The 24,157-nt window shown below is 45.7% G+C and overlaps 1 protein-coding gene across 1 annotated transcript in view; it reads right to left on the reverse strand.

Annotated features, from left to right (window-relative positions):
* Window positions 1-24,157, reverse strand: part of LOC141047480 (uromodulin-like) — a 46,087-nt gene that overhangs the window by 17,020 nt on the left and 4,910 nt on the right. The window contains exons 2-5 of the mRNA XM_073542590.1: window positions 17,908-17,928; window positions 6,847-7,029; window positions 5,333-5,440; window positions 2,275-2,489 (exon numbers count right to left, since the gene is read on the reverse strand). Coding sequence (XP_073398691.1) covers window positions 2,275-2,489; window positions 5,333-5,440; window positions 6,847-7,029; window positions 17,908-17,928 — 527 coding nt within the window. The remainder of the gene's footprint in view (window positions 1-2,274; window positions 2,490-5,332; window positions 5,441-6,846; window positions 7,030-17,907; window positions 17,929-24,157) is intronic.

Consider the following 24,157-nt stretch of genomic DNA (forward strand, 5'->3'; position numbering starts at 1 on the left):
ATGTCTCTATGCGCATCCTGAGGGACACATACCGACACTTGTATATGATCCCCCTCACAGTACTAACATGTTTAACCACTTCATGACCGGAGCTTTTTTCAATTTTTCGCTTTCGTTTTTCGCTCCCCTTCTTTCCAGAGTAATAACTTATTTATTTTTCCATCAATATGGCCATGTGAGGGATTATTTTTTGCGGGACGAGTTGTACTTTTGGTTTTACCATGTTGTGTACTTGAAAATGGGAGAAAAATTCCAAGTGTGGTGACATTGCAAAAAAAAGTGCAATCCCACACTAGTTTTTTGTTTGGCTTTTTTGCTAGGTTCCCTAAATGATAAAACTGACCTACCATTATGATTCTCCAGGTCATTACGAGTTCATAGACACCAAACATGTCTATGTTCTCTTTTATCTACTGTAAGTGGTGAAAAAAAATTCCAAAGTTTGCTACCAGAAGCAGTAGTTAAATGCCTGCTGTCAGCGTTTGACAGTGGGATTTAACTAGTTAATAGGCGCGAGCGGATCCCGATTCCACTCTCACCTATTGCGGGCACATGTCAGCTGATTATAACAGCTGATTTGTCGTGGCTTTGAGGTGGGCTCACCGCCGGAGCCCACCTCAAAGTAGGGGAGTCTAACCGCAGACTTACTATCCCGTCAGCGGTCATAAAGGGGTTAAAGTTATCCTGCTTGATGTGATTTATGCTGTACCATACCACATGCAGCCTGGCTACATCATGATTGCATCTATGTATATTTTTCTTTGAAATGCTTTGGCATTTCAGAGAAAATACAGTTTGATGAGCCAGCTGAGGACCATAGCCGGAGATGAGAGAGGTCTAGCGCCACCCTGGCCAGCTTTTCCCAGTGCCACCATAGGTAATTGACAGGCCTCTTGCTATGGTTTGGGTAGCATGACTCAGGTGACAGGTTCCCTTAAAGAAGAGATGGCCTGACCATTGTACAGAATAGCTATTTTTACAACTTGTTTTACCCCTATTTCCCCATAGTTTCTAACCATTGCTTTGACAACTCTTATTTCATTTTTTTTTAGTGGGCTACTCAGTAATGTTTCATTTTGTTTATACATGTATCCTCTGAAAAGTGTTATTAAGTGGGAACTGGACTTTTAACAAATTAAACATAACTTAATGGAGCAGGCAAATGTAAGACAGTTTGTGATATATCTGATCTGAAAATCTGAATCATTATCTATTTATAAGACACATCTTCCTGTCCCATTCTGAACTTGTCATCCACTTTGAGAAAACCACTCACATCCACCAAGACTGGCTGCTAGATCATTGTGGTTTCATATGACACAGCCTAGTGAAAACTATGGAGAGGAGAGGAGGAGGAAAGAGGAGCAGAGTGAGGAAAGGAGCTGAGGGAGACACAGAGAGATCATGCTGACCTTTCTAACAAGTCTTTATCGGACACCTATACAGCATGTAGATTGGAAAATTGGTCAAAATGGAGGATACAAGTCATATAATAGCCAGAAAAAGTGTTATTCCACTTGTACACACAGAAGACAATTTTTTCTGAAAAGTTACTTGAAAGTATGGTTACTACAGAGCTCCTTAACAGAATAACAAGCTAAATTACTTAGGTGTCATTAGCGATGAGATAAAAAAATAGACATAATGGACTTGATAAATATACTGCAAACAATGACAGATGGTTTTCACACTTCTTTTTTCCAGTTTTCAATTTGCAGGTCAGAAGGTAATTATACATAATCCCATCAGGGTTTTTTTCTTTAAAAAGCATGATCATCAAACCCAAGTTCATCTAGAATCACAGAATCATGGAGAATTACAGTTGGAAGGGACCTCCAGGATCATCGTGTCCAACCCCAATATTATAAATTACATTATAATTTGACGTTATAGACATCTTTTTCAGGAATTAAAGGGGTCGTACAGTACTTTTATATGCTATTGTTGGGGATCGAAAACTCATCACCCATACCACTCAGTAGAAATCTACACAAACCATCACCAATCTCATATTAGTTGTTCCACAGATAGGCCATCGATATATAAGAAAATGATCCTGTCTGGGATACAATTGTAGATGAATAAATGTTGTAATTTCCAGATTACTTCCTAAGTAAAATATAAATTCTCGACATCTTGCTCAGAATGTGTAATGTTTACAACTATCTCACCAGACACTAGCACACTTCATAAGATAAGGATTCCATTCTAAAACATGCATTTCAATTACATTCATATATCAATATATACTTGTGTATATGATTCTTGACTCACCGTCATCGTATTCCCACAGACCCCCTCCTTGGTTTGTACAGTATATGAGTACACGCGCTGCCCATTCAGTGTGTTCAACACAGCCCCTGTGCAGTTGTACTGGGACAGAGTTAGGGCAGATGGGTTATAGTGTAGGGTCTCCAACAAGTTCTTTCCCACTGACACTGTCATGTTTGCTCCTTTACAGTCTATCATAGAGCTCACATTATATACACCTGCAAAGATGAAATGTCACGGGTCAACTCACTCCCATCAATGTATACCTGATCTTTTGACTTTTTTGTAAGTTGTGCAACGAATTAGCTCTTAAACCAACTTTCATGTCTATCTTGAAATGTCCTCCCACCTCTCCTCCTGCTCCCTCTTTGACCGGTTACAATCTGGCTTCCGACTGCATCACTCAACTGAAACTGCCCTAACTAAAGTCACCAACGACCTACTAACCACCAAGAACAAAAAACACTATGTCTTCCTTCTCCTGGACCTGCCTTCTGCCTTAGACACTGTGGACCATTCCTACCTGCTACAGATTCTCTCATCTCTTAGCATCACAGACTTGGCCCTATCCTGGATCTCGTCATATCTAACAGACTGAACATTCAGTATCTCCCTCTTCCACACCACTGATGCGCCCCAGGGGCCATGGGGTACTCGGTACCGGGCCGGTCGTCCTTAAAGGGATGTGTCACAGTGGCAGTGACCCGGTCCGTGGCCCCAGGCGGTCATGTAAAAGGGGTTGAATTGAATGGGGATAAAGTTTATGTAATGATTCATGACGCCACCTGTGGTATTCTCGTCAGAGTGACCAGCGTTGCAGTGTTGCTTCTCTGGGACAGATGTTATGATGGAGCTGAGTTGTTATCGCTCTCCACAGGTAGAGCTGTAGTCCCAGGGCAGTAGAGATGAGTTAGTAGATGGTGAGGTAGTGTAGAGAGGAAGATGTAGCAGAGCTGGGTGAGAGGGCAAGGAAAGGAGACAAGTGACTCAGTTGAATGCAGTTCCAATGGCTTTACTCACAGTTCTGTCTGCAGTACAGGTGCCCGCTTCAATGCTGCGTTTTCCAGGTGAAGGGTCCAGACAACTCCCAGATAAGATGAAGTACACCCTTCCATCTTTTCCTGTCAGTATGTACCTGTCTTGGCCGTCTCCAAACAATATGCTGCTTTAACTCCTTCCTTCCTTTCCAGCACTTCACAGTTATCATTCTGGGCTAGCAGCTGCGAATCCTGTCAGACAACGCCTCACCATTTCTGTGATCCTTTATAGCCGCATTTCCAGTCAGACTAACTGTGGTAGGGGCGATAGTCCATAAAGTAACCAAAGCTATTGGCTTGCTAGTAGCGCCCTGAGGTACGCGGACTAGGCTAGGGGCCGTTCCCTTTGCGACCAGTTTCTCCCTTCACCTGACCTGTAGTCAGCGTGGATAAGGGACCCACGGGAAGTACGCTCTGGCCGTGTGCCAGAGGAACCTTCTTCCCTAGGGAGCTTCCTTTATAATCCAATCTGTCCAGCAGCCTCTATTCTGTAGAGTTGCTGCTGACACATCCTCATGCTTCCCTCCCTCAGAGGTATCTGATCTCACTTTCTATCATGCTCCCCCTCTAAGCTAAGCTCCGCCCACCTCCCAGCACTCTTCGTGTTCCAAGCAGGGGCCATAAAGGGTGCTCTGCTACACTACTGGTGTGTGTGGGATGTGGGTGTTGGAGACTGGTTAGGCGTATCCACCTTATCTGGTTGTGGGATACCACACCTCTGGGTCAGGAGCAGTACCTCTGTGGCGACTGGACCCTCAGGGGAGCCACACCGCCTCCTCACCTCGCTCCCTGTCTGACGGAGTTCCTCAAGGCTCTGTTCTAGGACCCCTACTCTTCTCCATCTACACCATCGGCCTGGGACAGCTCATAGAATCCCACGGGTTGCAGTATCATCTCTATGCCAATGACATGCAGATCTACCTATCTGGACCTGACCTCACCTCCTTACTGACCAAAATCCCACAATGTCTGTCTGCTATTTCAGCTTTCTTCTCTGCTCACTTTCTAAAACTGAACATGGACAAAATAGAATTCATCATCTTTCCCCCATCTCACTCTACTCCTCCACCAGAACTATCCATCAATGTCAATGACTGCTCACTTTCCCCAGTCCCGCATGCTTGGTGCCTTGGGGTGATCCTTGACTCTGCCCTCTCTTTCAAGCCACATATCCAAGCCCTTGCCCCCTCCTGCCATCTCAAACTGAAAATATTTCCCGGATCCGTGCATTCCTTGACCATCAAACCACAAAAACACTAGTGCATGCCCTTATCTCCCTCCTCGACTACTGCAACCTCCTACTCTCTGGCCTCCCCTCTAGCACTCTGGCACCACTCCAATCCATCCTACACTTTGCTGCCTGACTAATCCACCTGTCTCCCTGTTATTCCCCAGCTTCTCCCCTATACCAAGCCCTTCATTGGCTTCCTATAATCCAGAGGCGCCAGTTCAAAACCCTAACTATGACATACAAAGCCATACACAACCTGTCTCCTCCATACATCTGTGACATGGTCTCCCGCTACTTACCTAAACACAACCTTCGATCCTCTCAAGATCTCCTTCTCTTATCCCCTCTTATCTCTTCTTACCACAACCGCATACAAGACTTCTCCAGTGCTTCCCCCATACTCTGGAACTCGCTACCCCAACACATCAGACTCTCTCCTACCATGGAAACCTTTGAAAAGAACCTGAAGACCCACCCCATCTGACAAGCCTACAACCTGCAGTGATCTTCAGTCTACTGAACTTCTGCACGACCAGTTCTACCCTCTCCTATTGTATCCTCACCCATACCCTGTAGACTGTGAGCCCTTGCGGGCAGGGTCATCTCTCCTTCTGTACTTGTGTGTGCCTTGTTTTGCTTATGTTTATTGTACTTGTCTATATTTGCCCCTCATCACATGTAAAGTGCCATGGAATAAATGGCGCTATAAAAATGTATAATAATAATAATAATAATAATAATAATAATAATAATAATAAAGTTGTGCAACAAATTAGCTCATAAACCAACTTACTGAGGCCCAGATTTTGATAGTAGGTTGTATTAGCTACACAGGCTGCATAGTTATTTACATAGGTGCATTCTTCATCTGCAAAACAGGCTGGGGTGCAATATGGCTCCTCTGTCAGGAAAACAAGAATATCTCAGATTAAAGTAAATATACAATTATATATCTCACACCCATACTGTAAAACATCTTTGACAAGTGTAGACTGGTCAGAGGAGCTTCCCAGGATGACACAGGCACTCCAGCTGAACAAATTATGGCAAGTGGCATAACTACAGAGTGGTCACTACAAAGGTCATGGATCTCGACTTCCGAAGGAGATCCTAATAAGTCAGGGCTGAGCCAAAGTGACTGCAGGCTCCTCAGCTAGTCCTACCATGCTAGTTTCTGAGAGACTAGTCTCTGAGAGACTAGTCTCTACCACATCCTGCCTCATCTTAGTTAGGGTAATAGCGCTTAGTGTTAATAGGCCTTTGCAGCATCAAGATTCTACCTTGCATGGATCCCAACCTTCCTCATTTGCAGACATGCAACATGTATGTTGCTAAATACTTGGAGAAAGTTCCCATAAACGAAACACATGTGCAGGTACACTATGGCAGGTAGTAAGAAGAGGTGTGGTGTTTAAGGGGTTATCCCAGTTTTTACTGCTAATAGGAGGGTTTTGGGTTGGTTCCCCAGGTCACAGTCTTCTCTGTAGTCACTGCAGTGCAGAAGCTATAATGGAACTGGAGTGTAATCAGACGGTCATAGTTTTGGGCAGGAAATACCTTGGAAACTACAATTCAAGGAGCAAGACAATAGGCAATAATATAAAAATTCTAATAAATGTACTGGTTATAGAAGGCTAAGGCGGAAGACTAAACTGCAATGGATAATCAGCAAAGGGTTTGTATTAATTGGTCGCAAACCAACCAGACATTTAGGCAGGTGACAGTAACAAAGTTGATGAGGCGAGACGGATATTAAAACATACATTTTACTAAGTCAGTTATGATGTACGATTAAAAATTATATTGTGGTACCATGTTAGCCAGAAAAAAAAACTACGTAAATACTTTTATGCCCAAAAATGACAAAGTATTCTGGGAGTGATACCTTTATTGGCTAACCAGAATTATGTTTGCAGGCTTTGTGCTTCAAAAGCTTACACACATAATTCCTCTGGTTAGCCAATAAAGGTATCATTCCTAGAATAAGTATCTACATCAACTAAGTCAATTAAAGTGAATGAGCAGTAAGATAATAAGGAGTGCAATCATCTATAAACCATTACTACTTAGTCAAACTGATCATTAGTCTGTAACAATAGATGTCACAATGATACCAGTGATTCAGATATCAGATGGGTGGGCCCCCACTGGAGGTCTGCAAGCATGAAACTAGCAGTTACCTGGTCTTATCAATATTACAAAAAGGCAATGTCCACAGTATATAATGGAACAAAGTATACTATTCCCGAACAGTGCGTATAGTGAATAAAAGAATGCATTTTTATTGAAAAGAAAGAAATCTCTCACCTATACAGCAGGCCAGATCGGGATGCCAGGAGAGGTTTGAGAGGCAGCATCTAGAGGAGTTCATTGGACATGTATGGGGATCAGGAAGGCAAAACGAGGAAGATGTGGTACACGCGCAGCCTGAACTTGCAGTACAGTTTCCACTGCATGTGGAACATAATGGAGGATCTCCATTTATACCACCTATAAAAATAACAGCAGTTTAGAAAAATAGTAAATTTGTTCAGGTGTTAAATCTAAACCCATCTGAAAATCCACTTTTCTACCATTTGAAAGCAATAAAATTCTCTTCACTCTCTTGCTGTGCATTCGCCCCTTTAGATTTCCCCCTTTTATTTTATCTGAACACATCTTCTTCCCAGCTTATAAATAGCCCCTGTTGTTTCAACAAATTTTACATAAATATATATAACACAAGAATAAAAATCTTATGATATATTTTATCAGATAAATTTCCTTCTTTCTCCACTTTTGGGCCACTTCTCCTCCCCCCTTCCCCTGCATCCTGAACTCCTCATCCACTCTGGGATAAAAACCCAGCTCATATCTATTTAAGCAAAAGCAAGACAGACAACCAGTGCAATGAGGCTACTCAGCACCTGTCTTCATCCTGTTCATTTAGACACTGTTCACATGTTCAGGTTTTAAATACATTAGATAGGGACTGCTTCAATAGGGGTTACCTTGACGCGGTGGAGCAGCTTGGTATACATTTTTTTGCAAAAAAAGTATCGACTAAATACCCTGTATTTGTTATCATCTTTTTATCAGCACTTGCTGACTACTGGTATATGTTTTACTGCAGGATATTTCTGCACAATTGTCAGTCTGTGCTCTCTGTTTGTGTTTGAGTCAGTGGGTGGTATGAACAGTGTCCTACCTGTTGTTCATATGTGTGCATGTCACATGTGTTTTTAATCCAGTTTTTTCCATGCCTATGCATGATTTGAGAGACCAGACCCCTCTCTTGTGTGACATGCACATAAAGAGCTGGCTTACACCACGTGCCCACACCAGGAAGCGCCTGTCTTCATCCTGTTCATTTAGACACTGTTCACATGTTCAGGTTTTAAATACATTAGATAGGGACTGCTTCAATAGAGGTTACCTTGACGCGGTGGAGCAACTTGGTATACATTTTTTTGCAAAAAATGTATCGACTAAATACCCTGTATTTGTTATCATCTTTTTATCAGCACTTGCTGACTACTGGTATATGTTTTACTGCAGGATATTTCTGCACAATTATCAATTAAAAGGGGTCTACAGGCTTGGGATACAAGTATTCAGTCTCTCTATGTGACCGCAGACTTGTGAATCCTCACTTTGTGCAGTGTGCACGCTGTCAGTATTTCCCAGTACCTTCGCGGATAGCGAGCAGGCGCCTCACCACAAGTATGAGATTTGCATACCTACAGCTGCATTCTGATTAGATGTGTGAGGTCTTACTCAATACAAGTGAAATGAGTGATGCTGGACACATGTAGTCAGAAGCCTCACAAATTGCATACTTGCAGTCACACCACTGCCCGCTCCTGGTGCTGTACCAAAGAATTCTGACAGCGCACACACTGCGCACTGTGAGGATTTGTAAGGGGATGGAAGAATGTTACTGTTTTCCCTTTCCTTCTCAGCTGATCCCGGTACCGCATGTTTTAATGTAATGTAAATTCTGCGTATGTTTTTTGATATAATGTGGTATTGCTACATGAGTAAATGTATTATGACTCATATGAAGGGTATTGCTACACCTAATTGTGTATTACCTTAGAAGTTAAATCTATAGTGTATATATATATATATATATACAGTATATATGTTGTCATTATCCAGGACGGGGTTTCGCTTTGGCCCGTCCTGATTAGACTGGGGGTTAATTGTTCCGCCTCTCTCTGGCAGAGGGCGGCTATTTAATGCTCACTGGACCTAGGTCCGGTGTCAGTTATACTCCTGCCCTCGGCTGAGTTAATTGACCTTGTGCGTACGTGTGCCTTGTGCCTGATATCTTGCTTGCTTGTTTGGTTTTGATCCAGTTCTGTCCCTGTTACGAGTTCTGCCTGTCCCTCTTGTACTGCGCAACCTCTCGTGTATGACTCTCTGATTGTGACCCGACTTCTCTCTGCTCGTCCCCTTGGTACCACGTCGCCCTCTTGTGTATGACCTTTGGCTTTGTCTGACCACCCATCTGTTTGTCTCTCCTGTGCCTCGTTTGCCCGTACTGTGCGTAACCTTCGTTTTGCCTGACTCTGAGTTGTTGTATGGTGTCCTGTCATCTCTGAAAGCAGGATGCTAAGCCCCTCCCCCTTGCAGTCACATGACCATAGGTCCTGTGCCAGCTTGCTAACTTCAGTGTCCTCAGGTCCTGTGCATCTTTACTTTCCGGCGCTGACAGGATCCTGACACCGATAGTTTGAAGCAAGCATTGTCACCTCTGCTGCCCTGCTCCACAGGTATCTTTTAGCACTGTTTCTGTACTCAGGACACGCACACTGGCTCAGTGAGCGAGTGTAGTGCAGTGTTCCTGACATTATAACTGACCATTACCATTTTTTTTTCTCTGCTCCCCTTCTCCTGTGTATGTGTTGGATCCTATGCACGCTCTTTCTGAGCAGGTAAAGCAGCTGACTCAGATGTCTCAGAAATTCCTTGGAGAACAATGAGTCCTGGCTCAGTCTCAGCAGCTGATCGCTGACACTGTGCAGGGGGTAGTCTCATCGGGGGCTCGGGATGTTACATTAGTATCCCCTGAGTCTCCGGTTAACTTACCGGATACCTTTTCTCGAGTTAAAAAGAAGTTCAGAGTTTTCAAGGAGGGCTGTAAGTTTTTTTTTTTTTCATTGAGACCACACTTTTTGGGGGATAAAGGTCAGAGAGTGGGGGTCATTATGTCTCTGTTAAGGGGAGCCCCCCAAGCTTGGGCTTTCTCCCTTTCGACCATGGCCCTTGAGCGTATGAATGTGGATGCATTTTTTGAGGCCCTGGGGCATATTTATGATGAGCCTGATCAGATGCTTATGGCTGAGGACATGATGATGAGTGTGTGCTAGGGGAAGCACTCAGCCGAGTGGTTTTGTTCAGAGTTCAGGCGCTGGGCTGCTGAGGTCTGCTGGAATGATGCCGCTCTTCAGGGTTTGTTCCGTAGAGGCCCGTCTGAACATCTGAAAGACGCCTTGGCTCTCCACCCTCCACCTGATTCCTTGGAGGAGGCTATGACACAGGCCGTCCGAATGGATCGCAGGCTACGGGCGAGGGGAGTGATGCAAATTGAGACACCGTTATTCTCCCAAAGAAGGGGAGCCTGTCCTACATTGGAAACCATGGAGATGGGAACCATCGACCTCAAAGGGAACGAAAGGAGACAACGGCGCCTGGGAAAATGTTGTTTTCACTGTGGCGATGCTGGACATTGGAAAAAGGATTGCCTCTCCCGTCCACTGACCAACAAGCGACTGAGCCCGGGTGATTGTCGTGTAGGTCACCCAGGCTCTCAGGTACCCTTTTCTGCCTTTTCAAAAATGTTGTTGCAAGTGGAACTTTGTTGTGGGAGTGTCTCTACATCCACTTCTGCCTTTGTGGATTGCGGATCATCATTGAACTTTATTGACTCTGACTTGGTGGCCAGGAGTAAGTTAGGGACAGTTAGGTTGGAGACTCCTATTCACATTGTTGCCATTGACAAAACACCACTGGTTAAGAATAATGTTATGTTTCGTACTGAAGAGTTTCTCCTTAAAGTGAGTTCCTTACACCAGGAACACATTTCATGTTTTGTGATGGACAACCTGCCTGCAGGACTGTTGCTGTGGTTCCCCTGGTTACAATTGCATAATCCTGTGATTAATTGGGAATCTCGGGACATTGTTAAATGAGGTCCCTATTGTTCTGAAAAATGTCTTGTTACGGTGTCTGTGTCGTCCGTGGGTCTGGAAGGTATTCCGGAGTGCCTGAAAGACTATACGGACGTTTTCTCCGAAAAATAGGCTGAGGTTTTACCACCACACCGCCCATTTGATTGTACTGTTGACCTGTTTCCAGGTGCTAAATTGCCCAAAGCCCGCTTGTATAATCTTTCGGGTCCGGAACGGGCCGCGATGAAAGAATATATTTCCGAGAGTCTCCGTAAGGGACACATTCGTCCTTCTGTTTCTCCCGTGGCGGCGGGGTTCTTTTTGTAAAGAAAAAAGACGGTGGTTTACGCCCATGCCTGGATTTTCGTGAGTTAAATAAGATAACTGTGAGGAATACGTATCCCCTTCCACTTATTCCTGATTTATACAACCAGTTGTCCGGAGCTAAGTGGTTTTCAAAGTTAGATCTACGGGGAGCGTATAACCTTATCCAAGTCTGGGACGGAGATGAGTGGAAAACCGTCTTTCTCACTACTGAATGGTTGTTTGAAAATTTGGTCATGCCTTTCGGCCTTAACAATGCTCCAGCGGTTTTCCAAACTTTCATTAATCATGTGTTCTCTGATTTCATTGGACGTTTTATGGTGGTATATTTGGATGACATATTGATCTACTCTCCTGATAAACAGGCTCACATTGGTCATGTTCGGGCAGTTCTCCAAAGGCTCCGGGAGAACTGTCTCTTTGCTAAATTAGAAAAGTGCTTATTTTTCGTCCAAGAACTGTCTTTTCTGGGGTTCATTGTGTCTGCTGAAGGGTATCGCATGGATCCTAATAAGGTGCAGGCCATTGTCGAGTGGGTTCAACCTTGTGATTTGAAGGCTCTGCAGCGTTTCCTAGGATTCGCCAATTACTACCGTAAATTTATAAGGGGGTTCTCACAGGTGGTTAAACCCCTCACAGTCATGACTCAAAAGGGGGCCGATATCAAGAATTGGTCAACCGCAGCGGTAGCGGCATTTCAGTTTTTTAAAAAATGTTTCATGTCGCCCTGGTTCTTATTCAACCGGACCCGTCTGAACCATTTATTGTTGAGGTAGACGCCTCAGAGGTGGGGGTGGGGGCGGTATTGTCCCAGGGACCCGCCACTTTGACCAATTTGAGACCTTGTGCCTTTTTCTCGAAGAAGTTCTCCCCTGCGGAGATAAACTATGATGTGGGGAATCGAGAACTTCTGGCTGTAAAGTTGGCCTTTGAAGAATGGAGGCATTTTTTGGAGGGGGCTGTCCATCCTATAACCGTAATTACGGACCACAAAAACCTAGCTTACATTGAGTCAGCCAAAAGGTTGACTCCCAGACAGGCTAGATCGTCACTTTTTTTCCTCGATTCAACTTCTCGATCACTTTTCGGCCAGGATCTAAAAATGTCAGAGCGAATGCCTTGTCACGCAGTCTAGATCCGGTGTCCCCCCGGAACCTCCATCCTCCATTCTTCAGCCTGGAGTGGTGGTGGCAGATATTTCTAATATGTTGGAACGGGAGATTCGGGAAGCTCAGTCTCTTGCACCTCGAACTAAGCCGGTGGAAAAACTTTTCGTGCCAGCTCAGTTTCGCCTCAAGGTCCTCTGGGAGTTCCATGACTCAGTTCTGGGTGGACATCCAGGGATCTCGGCTACCTGGAAGGCCATTGCTAGAGTATTCTGGTGGTCTGCTTTAGCCTCTGATGTTGGGGAATATGTGTCTGCTTGTGATGTTTGTGCCCGTGCAAAAACCCCCCATAACCGGCCGGCCGGGGAATTGGTACCACTGCCAATTCCTGAGAGACCATGGACTCATTTGTCCATGGATTTCATCACCAACCTTCCCCCTTCCAAGGGTAATACCGTCGTTTGGGTTGTGGTGGACAGGTTTAGTAAGCAGGCATATTTTGTACCTATGGCAGCTCTACCTAATGCGGAAACATTGTCCAGATTGTTCGTTGAGCATGTGGTGCGGTTGCATGGAGTACCCTTGAATGTGGTGTCTGATAGAGGAGTGCAATTTGTTTCCAGATTTTGGAGGGCTTTTTGTAAAAGGTTGGGTATTGGTCTGTCCTTTTCATCCGCTTATCATCCTGAGACTAATGGGCAGACCGAACAGACCAATCAGTCTCTGGAGCAAATTCTGCGTTGCTTGACCTCAGCCCGACAGGATGATTGGTGTTCAATGTTACCGTTGGCCGAGTTTGCATTTAACAACCGCATTAACCAGTCTACTGGTACATCTCCCTTTTTCTGCAATTATGGGTTTCATCCTCATTTTGGAGAATTTTCCTGTTTGAATTCTGGGTGTCCTGGGGCGGATGAGATGATCCAGCGGTTGGGGGAGGTATGGCGGGAGGTCCAGAGTAACATTACGAAGGCCCAGGACAAATTTAAATTTTTTGCGGGCAAAAAACGATCCGCGGGACCAGTGTTTCAGATTGGGGATAAGGTATGGTTGTCCACCAAGAATATAAGGCTCAAGGTCCCCTCTACGAAGCTTGGACCCAAGTTTATAGGTCCCTATGAAATTACCGAAACAGTTAACCCGGTGGCTTTTCGGTTGCGTCTCCCGCCATCTCTGCGGATCCCAAATGTTTTCCATAGGGCCCTTTTGAAACCTGTGAGGTCCGGTGGGGAGGAATCATCAGCTTCCCCACCACCGGTTTTGGTAGATGGGCAGTCAGAGTACGAGGTGGAACGAATTGTCGACTCCAGGTTGATCCGTCGTGCTCTTCAATATCTGGTACATTGGAAAGGCTACGGTCCTGAAGAACGGTCGTGGGTTCCTGCTCGATCGGTCCATGCAGATCGGTTGGTCTGGGCCTTTCACGCCAAGTACCCTGAGAGACCTGGGGGTCCGGTGGCCCCCCATTGAGAGGGGGGTACTGTCATGATCCAGGACGGGGTTTCGCTTTGGCCCATCCTGATCAGACTGGGGGTTAATTGCTCCGCCTCTCTCTAGCAGATGGTGGCTATTTAATGCTCACTGGACCTAGGTCCGGTGTCAGTTATACTCCTGCCCTCAGCTGAGTTAGTTGACCTTGTGCGTACGAGTGCCTTGTGCCTGATATCTTGCTTGCTTGTTTGGTTTTGATCCAGTTCTGTCCCTGTTACGAGTTCTGCCTGTCCCTCTTGTACTGCGCTACCTCTCGTGTATGACTCTCTGCTTGTGACCCGACTTCTCTCTGCTTGTCCCCTTGGTACCACGTTGCCCTCTTGTGTTTGACCTTTGGCTTTGTCTGACTACCCGTCTGTTTGTCCCTCCTGTGCCTCGTTTGCCCGTACTGTGTGTGACCTCCGTTTTGCCTGACTCTGAGTTGTTGTATGGTGTCCTGTCATCTCTGAAGCAGGACGCTAAGCCCCTCCCCCTTGCAGTCACATGACCATAGGTCCTGTGCCAGCTTGCTAACTTCAGTGTCCTCAGGTCCTGTGCATCTATACTTTCCGCCGCTGACAGGATCCTGACACCGATAGTTTGAAGAACGCATTGTCACCTCTGCTGCCCTGCTCCACAGGTACCTTTTAGCACTGTTTCTGTACTCAGGACACGCACACTGGCTCAGTGAGCGAGTGTAGTGCGGTGATCCTGACATATATGTTCTGCTATGTCTTTATGTATACTGTCTTATATCTTGTTGCTATGTAAATAGGTTGTGCACTGTGGCTTATAGGGAGAGCATAGTACCTTCATTTGGCCACAAGATGGTGGGCATTTCAGTACACACAGTTCTTAGATTAATACAAGTCAGGGCATGTTTAAAGTAGGAGGGGCTGCTGGGTAGTAAGAGGGAAGCTTGTAGGAAGTTAGGTCAGATGGGGCCCGGGTGCCCTAGCGTCCACATTGGCTATAGGCCTGGACAGCTCGGCAGTCTCGTAACGTTTAAGTGCTGCAACCCACGTTACCCACGGCATGTGTGTATCATAGCAGTGGGCCAGTGCAAGAATGGAAGTATATGGTGACTTGTCGCATGAGCAGATGCTTTTAGGGCAGGAATTGGTTGGACTAATGAGATGAAGGAATTTGGAGCTTCAACAAGATCAGTACAGATGGCCTGGAGGCTTTACCAGAGGCAACCAAATTTGATGACTGATGATTTCGAGTCTAGGGCGAAACAGGGAGGAGGAATTGTCATCATGGTGAGGTCAGGCCAGGAAAAAACTGGGGAGCAGTCTAGGACAGTTCTGTCCAGGCACAGAAGCAACATCCAGAAAGGGAGAGATGAGGAAACAAGTAAATGTCTTGATGTACCAACTGTGGATGTAACATGTGAAATACTCAGTAAAGAAAGTTTTAAAGTTAACTTGGACTGTGTCTCCATTGCTGGGGGTCGCTTGAAAGAGGGACCGTTATCGCCTGGGAAGTGCCCAGAGGAAGCTGAATCTGGAGATGCAGGTATGCAGAAGAGAAGAGTACAGTTTTCTGTAGGGGAAGGACTGGTAATGGATATAACAGTTATTCAGGTCACGACTAGGGATGAGCGAGTATTCTCGTTAGGATTTGGTACTTGGCGAATAATGCGGTACTCGCAGTACTCGAATCCTAGCAAGTAAATTTCACTACGCGCCTCACAATATTCGGACCTCCCACCCGGCATGTAATGCCGCCGCCTTCTTTGTTGTGGCATTACTGTGATTGGCTGGCCGCGCAGCATCATAGTCATAGCCATAGCAATTGTAAAATAGCTTGTATATACTGTACAAATACTAAATGACAATACCCGATTATGAAGATGGGAATAACTGATATTTTGATATTTTTACTGCATGCTAAATTGTTGTGAGTTCATTTTCCCCTTCATCATTGAGGTCTGATGAACTCCCTCTTCTGGTGAAGGAAGGTAGTGAGGCTGATTACCAAGCACCTGAGCAGGATGATGATGACTGGGTGATTGGAATTGCTGACTGGATATAAGGCAGCCGACCCCCTTCTGCCTTGCTGGTGATTTCCCTGAGGGATTCTAGGAGACCAGTCTGATTCCTGCTCCTCAAAAGCTAAGTTTTCTGCTCTGCTTTTTGCATTTGTGTTTTGGTTTTGTTTTGCCTTGTTTTTCTGGATTTCTGCCATTCACTGCTGGGGTGAGCTGAATTCCTTTTTGCTCTGTCTTCAGAAAATACCTGAGTACTGATATAGTCTTTTTGAAGCCTAGCATCTTCAGGGCTTTTTTCCCTATCAGTCTGTTGGCTCTTGTTTTGATAGGGTTTTGGTGGATTGCAGACAGCAGCTTTTCTATCCTGTCCTATTTAGTTAGCTTTGGCCCCATCATTTGCTCAGCCTATCTTTCTATCTGTGTGAGTGTTTTTTCATCTTGCTTCACCGCCATTATATGTTGGGGCTGCCTATTGCTTTGGGGTCTGCTCTGGGGCAGTTTAGATTTCCCTTTCTGTCTTTAGGCTATTTAGTTCTCCGGCTGTGATTGAGGGGTCTAGGGCACCGTAGGAACCCCCCACGGCTACTGCTAGTTGTTGTTGATAGGTTCAGGGGTCTGCAATCCGATAGCTGCCAACTTCTCTGGTTTTCTGGACTTAGCTAGTATTTCTGTTTTTGCCTCCTACGGTGACTCATTCATAACACTAAATGATATGAGAAAAAAGCACTTAGAACAGTAGCAGAATTGCTGTGGAAAGCTAATCAATAAAGTATATGTGCCCCATAAATGGTGGTAATACAAATACAATTTAGACGGTATAGACACGGAAAGATAAAAAAATTGTGAAACTGTATGCGACGATGGAATAAATCAAATACTTAAGTTATTAACTCGGCCATTATTCAAACAGGCTTGGTTATTAAGGGGTTAATAAAGAAAGTCTAATTATTTCTTGTCTCAATAACTGTCATTTAAGTGACCTTGCCTAGAAACCTTTTAACTACAGGAAGGTTAAACTTCAGTTCACGACTGGATTGAGAGTAAAAAATGGAACAACAAAATAAGCAATAACCTTCTATTTGGATGCAGTTTTCAGTCACCTTTTATGATTTTCAATTTGTCAATATAAGGAATATTAAGTTTCATGCATAAGTTCAAGACTGGGAAAGTCATATTTTTTCATCAAATACCCTTTCAGATTCTTGTTTTGATAGATCCAAGAAAGCACCGATTACGCACACTGACCATGATATGTAAAGCTACTGGCTTACTTGCTTTTCCTAAGTGGTTGTCCGGGGAAAACAAGATAAGTGATAATTTTTCCCAATCCGGAGTTGCTGCGAGTTTGACGCTGTGTACATCCGCAGCGTCAAACCCGCAGTTGCCAGCTGTTACAGCATAGTGGATAGGACTTCAAGAAATCCGATGTCTTCTATGTGTCCACATATGCTCGCGGATCATAAAAGCCTCGTTTTGGCCTTGTTCTGGCTAGAGACTTGAATTGAGAGCTTTTGATGTAGCTTCTAACTTCCAGTCCATCAAAAGCTACTGTCACAAGATGACACCGCGAGACCTGGGCAGCGCTGAAAAACATTGAAGACACTGGAGGGTGAGTATTTGACCAGGAAGCAGTGGGCTTACATTTATAACACCACTCGAGTGGTTTGGCTGTTGTACTCCTGGAATTTTTTGTAGGTATTTTAGTTTCTTCGGGATTGCCTTGTACAGTATGGTCTAATATAGATACTGTAGTGTCAGCATGATAATTCTGAAAATCTCAAGAACTATGGAGGCACTGGAAAAGGAACATTCAGTTCAAACTCCACTGGAACATTCAGCTGAAATTCCACTGGTTTTCGCTGTATGCAAATGTAACTTCAAAGATTTAAATCTTCAACTTTAGACTCTCCTAACAGCATACATGGCTGTGTAGTCTTTAAAATACTCTACAGGAGACTGAACAGTTGTATGGCCCCAAAGGATTGCTCCAGTACTGAGAAGTACTGTTCTGAACGGACATGCTAATAAGACTGAAATGCAGGGATTGACCAATGCACGGCAAGGGAATAAGTCTTGTTCATTGCTTTTCTTCCTCCTCTCCATAATTCACAGCTCTGCCCTCTTCTGCATTAGGCCTTTGGCCAGTGGAGAGCAGAGCTGTCAATCATGGAGAGGTGGGTGGGCAGTGATGAAGGCAGTAGAGCTAGCCGATCTGTTTTCCAAGGCTCTGGATTAAAGATTTCCTGAAGAATATTTGTAGAAACATTTTACATTCTAAATATTACGTGCTCTAAAGTAATCAGGACATAATTAAACTTACCGTAACATGAAGGGCTGGAACCTGTCAAGAAAAAAAGAGAAAGCGAAAGATATATAAAAATAATAGTTGCAATTAATGAGTTTCTAATATTGAGCTGCAAGTAACAACCTTCTGCAGAGTATTGTTGTTCCAGTTGGTCTTAAATGATAATAATAATAATTTTATTTATATAGCATTAACATATTCCGCAGCACTTTACAATTAACTGGTAGTTAGAAGTTCCTGGATGGACACAAAAAGTATATAGTATTAGGTCACATTCATACTCTAGAGCTGCTTGCACCAAGCCCGTATGGGAACATACAATGTCCCTGTGACTTTTTACTCCCTAGCCATCGGGTCTCTGTATAGTGCAATGTAGTGCAATATAGAGAATTAAACAGGGTGCCTAGTAACTCTACTCTATTGTTTTTGCCAGAAATCTAGAATAAAACACCTTGAAATGTCACAATTTTTTTTAGTTGCCAAACATTTTCTGACTCTTTTTTTCATTTTCTTTCTGACTTTTTACTTCACTCTTTTTGAATAATGGGCAAAGCTGGGATGGAATGGGACATCATCAAGCACCTTTGACTTATTCATGATCATTTATACCACTTGAGTGAGGTAGATTATGGCATACATTATGTTAGTAAAGGACTGGAGTAAGCTTTTTGATGGTGATGCATGACAGTTGAAATATGTGGTAAATTCATTAAGAGGGCCCTATGTGTCTTGGATATAAGTGGGAGATTGTACAGACCAATTGTACAAATTGCGTTCATAAGCTATTATTGCTCCCTGCCATATTGTGTAGTATTTTGACGCTAAATAAAAATAGATTTGCAGCTTTTGGGATGGGAAACAAAATGAAATAGTTTTAATGGCATGTCCTGGAGTCCAGATAAATCAAACTTGAGACCTGCAGCGATTGCAATTTATGACTTTATGAAGATACATTAATAATAATCTTTATTTATATAGCGCCAACATATTCTGCAGCACTTCACAGTTTAACAGTTTCAAAACACGAGTCATAAGTAACAACGTTAACAATACAATAATTAAAACAAAATTAGACGACCCTGCTTGTGAGAGCTTACAATCTACAATGAGGTGGGGGAGATACTAAGTACAGGTGTATATGTGGCGCCCCTGAGGCTCAGTCGCCACAGAGGTACTGCACCTTCTCCTAAGGTGTAGTGCCCCACCATCCGGGTAAGGTGGGAACTCCTTTCCACACTCCAACACTCACACCCCACACAACAGGGTAGTTCTGCATAACCAGATTGTGGCTCCTTGCTCAGAGGGTAGCAGAGCACCTTTGGTGGTTCCCTGCTTGGAACACTGGACGTGCTGAGAGGTGGGTGGAGTTAAGATACATAAAAGAGTGGGACAGTGTAGGATGACAGAGTCAGTCTGACAGAAGGTCAGTCGGGTAGGAAGTCACTCAGACAGGAGGATCCCTGGAAGAAGGGATGGAGGAAGGAGTGCTGCAGCTGCCTCAGTGATCTGAGCCAGCTGGCACGGGAAAGGAAAAGAAGGAGAAAGACGTAGAACTGAAACCTAAGCTTCCATAAGAAAGAAAGACAAGTACGAGGACCTGGGTTAGAAGAGGAACCCTGCCTATAGGTTCTCAGCGCAAGGCCGAGGCCCGGTCCCCGAGGTTGTGTGGACACTTATGGTTCTGCAGCAGACACCGGTGGAGTAGTTGGCTGTAAATGCACTACTCCCATATAAGACTTGGGGCACAACAGCAATTGGATAGAGAGCCGGGACTCAGGAGAAGGGAATCCCCAAAGCAGGCTACAGCTGTCTGCCATACAAGTAGAGTTCTTGGGAACATCAGTCAGGAGGAACTCCAGTGTAACTTAGTACTAGGAGATCTTCACACTTTAAGGCGCTATAGAGGAGTCGTTCAGAAAGGTACATGTTGGCGGAGTGTTGGAGGGGAGAATCCTAACTTGCCCGGAGGTTGATTGAGTGTCTGACCCGGAGGACACGGCCCGGAGGCAGGCACCTGTGTGTGTACAATGGACTGTGAGTAAAGCTTTGGAACTACAAGCCCCGGTGTCCTCCATTCATTTGTGCGCTAACACATTCAGCACGGCTACAGCTGGGTACCATTCTCCACACCGCCTACACCTCTCCTCTTCCATTGCATCCACGCTGCCCTGGGGCTTCAGCTTCACCTGTGGGGAGCTACACCATCTAGGCTGCAACACACCACCAGCCCCAGAGGATCTGCATGCAGCGTCGGCCTAACATCCTACTTGCCGAACACCACAGGTGGCTTCACAAACTGTTCATTTAAACCATTACATTCCCCCATTACTTGGGCGCCCAGGGCCACGGTCCGGGTCACCGCTGCTGTGACACATCCCACTGACACCGGCCCGGTACCGAGTACCCTACAGCCCTGGGAGGGTGACCCATATATTTACAAAGATGTATTTACAATGATGGTCCAGCCATCTTGAGGGGGATGGGGGATAGATAGAGATAGTGAATGGGCTACACACACACAAAATGACTTTGATTAGTGAACGTGATATTCCACTTTGAACAAATGTGTTTTGAGGGAGTGCCTGAAACTATGCAAATTGTGGATAGTCCTAATTTCTTGGGGTAGAGCAGGGGTCCCTAACCACCGGTCCTGCTGATCTTGGCATGGCACAGGTTGCAAATGGCCATTTTGTTTGTCTCAGAACTCTCTTTAAAAAAGTCCCAGACTGGGAAACACCTAACTCTTTGATGGGGAAATGCAAGAGTGTCAGTGCTCTTAGGTACAGTTTCTCCCTCTAGTAACCCTACTGCCTCTTCCTGTCTGTTTTGTTGCTGCTAATCTCTCCCCTTCAGCACTGTTCGCCTCATTCTGCATGTCAGCTTCCTAGTTCGGTTCGGTGACTTCATCATCCTTCACCTCGTCTTCTACCACTGCACTTTGGTAATTGTGACTTAACAACAGCAAGAGTTAGTGTCTGTGTCTCGTCATCATCTTCCTCCTTATCCAAAATTTGCCATTCCCTACCATCATGTACTTGTGACCATGACTGTGCTAAGGTTTGTGTATCACTAAACCGTATATCCTTCTGTCCCTCTTGGAGCATGCAGGTTGAGAGGTAACTATCAAGAAATTATGTTGTAAAGAGATCCTTGGAGTGTCCTAGTGTGGGATTACTAGTCTCCTTTGACAACATGTGTGAGGATTAAAGGGAATCTGTCACCTTTTTTTTGGACTATGAGCTGCCGCCACTGACATCAGGGGCTTATCTACAGCATTCTGTGATGCTGTAGATAAGCACCCGATGTAACCTGAAAGATAAGAAAAACACGTTAGATTATACTCACAGGAGAGGACAGCACAGTCCGATGGGTGTCGCTGTCCGGCGCCTCCCATCTTCATACGATGCCGTCCTCTTCTTCCCTTTCTGTAGTGGCTCCAGCGCAGGCGCACTGCTCTGCCCTGTTGAGTCCTGCAGTGCGCAGGCGTCGGGAAAGGTCTGGCGCCTGCGCACTGCAGTATTCTGCTCTGCCCTCAACAGGGCAGAGCAGTGCGCCTGCGCTGGAGCCACTACAGGAAGGGAAGAAGAGGACAGCATCTTATGAAGATGGGAGGCGCCGGACCGGACCGCGACATCCATCCGACCAGATCGCCCCCTCCGGTGAGTATAATCTAACGTGTTTTTCTTATCTTTCAGGTTACATCGGGGGCTTATCTACACGATTACAGAATACTGTAGCTAAGCCCCTGATGTCAATGCCGGCAGCTGATAGTCCAAAAATATGGTGACAGATTCCCTTTAAGTGATCCAGACATTAGGCTGGTGACACTGGACTGTGTGGATGACTGAGCTGCGCTGCAAAGCCCGCTGTTAGCAATATCTGTTATCCAACCAACCATCTGTTCATACTGCTCTGGCTTCAGAAGTGGTGTATCGTGCTTCCTTGCAAAGTGGGCAGGAATCTATGTGTCATGGATGGGCTTGTTTCTTGTGCTCCAGCTTCAGACATAGTCTCACCTACTTCATGTCCATGGCATCTGCATGCACCAGCATCAGCACTTCCACTTCCCGTCCCTTATCGCACAACTTACGCATTTTATAATTGCTAGGTGACTGGGAAGCAAGTTTATTTTTAATAAAAGTGAAAAATTGGTCACCTGTCGCAATCAAAGTCTTTTTCTGGGAGTTTACTTATTTAACCCTACAACACTTTTAAAAGTTTTTCTTATCAGTTTTAGAGATTGCAGAAATGTTTACAGACCATGTAACACTTTATGGCTAAGAAATGGAATCCTACAAAATTTAAAAAAACTTAATTTTAGAGATCACAGAAATGTTCACAGACTACAATACACTGTATGAGAAATATAGATCATAGAACACAAATATAACATAGATCCTCACCCATCATGGTCGCAGCGTGTCAAGGGGCTGGCATCTATCTTTGATTAGCCAGTTTACTTGGTGCCTTTAAAGGTGTATATGTATATGTGGTGCCCCTGAGGCTCAGTCACCACAGTGGTACTGCACCTCCTCCTGAGGTGTGGTATCCCACCATCCAGGTAAGGTGGAGACTCCTGACCACGCTCCAACACCTGCATCCCACACTACAGGTGGCTCCCTGCTTGGAGTATAGCAGAGCACCCATTGGTGGCTCCCTGCTTGGAACACGAAACGTGCAGGGAGGTGGGTGGAGTTAGGGTGGTTTCACATTAGCGCTTTTTAAGCGCACGCACGGCCGGGGGTAGCTCCGCCCCCAAGCCGGCTCTCTGCCCGGCGTGCCCGCCCCTTGCTTGTAGCGCCGCCTCCTAGCGCACAGCGGCGCCTGCGATCGGCGCACCCTATCTTTAGCATAGGGTGCGCAGATCGTGCGCAGGCCGTGCGCTAGTTGCGCTTTGACCTGCGCTGCGCACTTTTGACGGTGCTCCGTGCGCGCCAAAATCCGAAAAGTTTGATTTTGGTGCGCACGGCGCACCGTCAAAAGTGCGCAGTGCAGGTCAAAGCGCAACTAGCGCACGGCCTGCGCATGATCTGCGCACCCTATGCTAAAGATAGGGTGCGCCAATCGCAGGCGCCGCTGTGCGCTAGGAGGCGGCGCTACAAGCAAGGGGCGGGCACGCCGGGCAGAGAGCCGGCTCGGGGGCGGAGCTACCCCCGGCCGTGCGTGCGCTTAAAAAGCGCTAATGTGAAACCACCCTTAGATGACATTACAAAGAGTGGGAAGAGTTTAGGATTAGTCAGTCAGTCAGTTGGTTAGAGAGTTGGAGAGAAGATCCCCGGAGAGAGGGATAGATGGATGGAAGTGCTGCAGCAGATCCCATTGACCTGGGTCTGTTGGCACGGGAAAGGGAGAGAGAGAGCAACGTAGACTGGAAGCCTGACTCTCCATAGAGAGGAAGATCAGTGCGGAACATGAGGAGTAAAAGAGAACAGAGGACATGGGTTTAGAAGAGAACCCTTCCTAGAAGTTCTAAGCGCAAGGCCGGGGCCCGGTCCCCTAGGTTGTATAGATACTAATGGTCCTGCAGCAGACACCGGAGGAATAGAAGTAGTGACCACTTTATTTCCACACAAGACTTGGGGGCACAACAGCAACATAATAGTGAGCCGGGACTTAGTAGCAAGGGGTCCCCGAAGCAGGCTACAGCTGTCTGCCGTACAAGTAGAGTTCATAAGAACATCGGACAGGAGGAACTCCAGTGTAACTCAGTACTAGGAGTACTTCACCTAAAGGCGCTATAAGAGGAGACGTTCAGAAAGGTACATGATGGCGGAGTGTTGGAAAGGAGCATTCCATCTGGCCTGGAGGTTGACTGAGTCCCTGACCCAGAGGACACGGCATGGAGGCAGGCACCTGTTTGTACAACAGACTGTGAGTAAAGCTTTGGAACTACATGCCCTGGTGTCCTCCATTTATTCCTGCGCCATGCTGCCCAGCACAGCTACATCCCTTGCATCTGACACTGCACCATCTATGTGTCACTCCATTTACTCTGCCCTGGGACTACAGCCCTGCCTGTGGAGGGCTACACCATCATTGCTGCACCACACCATCTGTCCCAGAGGATCTGTCTGCAGCGTCGGCTTATATCTTCATTGCCGAACACCACAGGTGGCGTCACGAATCACTTATAAACTTTCAACACCACAAGTACACTGAAACAACCCCTTTTACAATGGGCGCCCAGGGCCACGGGCCGGGTCACAACTGCCGTGACATCTCCTATTGAAGCTCATGGGGCCCGATACCGAGTACCCCACAGCCC

Source organism: Dendrobates tinctorius, unplaced genomic scaffold (assembly GCF_039654945.1).
Source record: "Dendrobates tinctorius isolate UK_male_01 unplaced genomic scaffold, ASM3965494v1 ptg000127l, whole genome shotgun sequence".
Classification (NCBI taxonomy): Eukaryota; Metazoa; Chordata; class Amphibia; order Anura; family Dendrobatidae; genus Dendrobates; species Dendrobates tinctorius.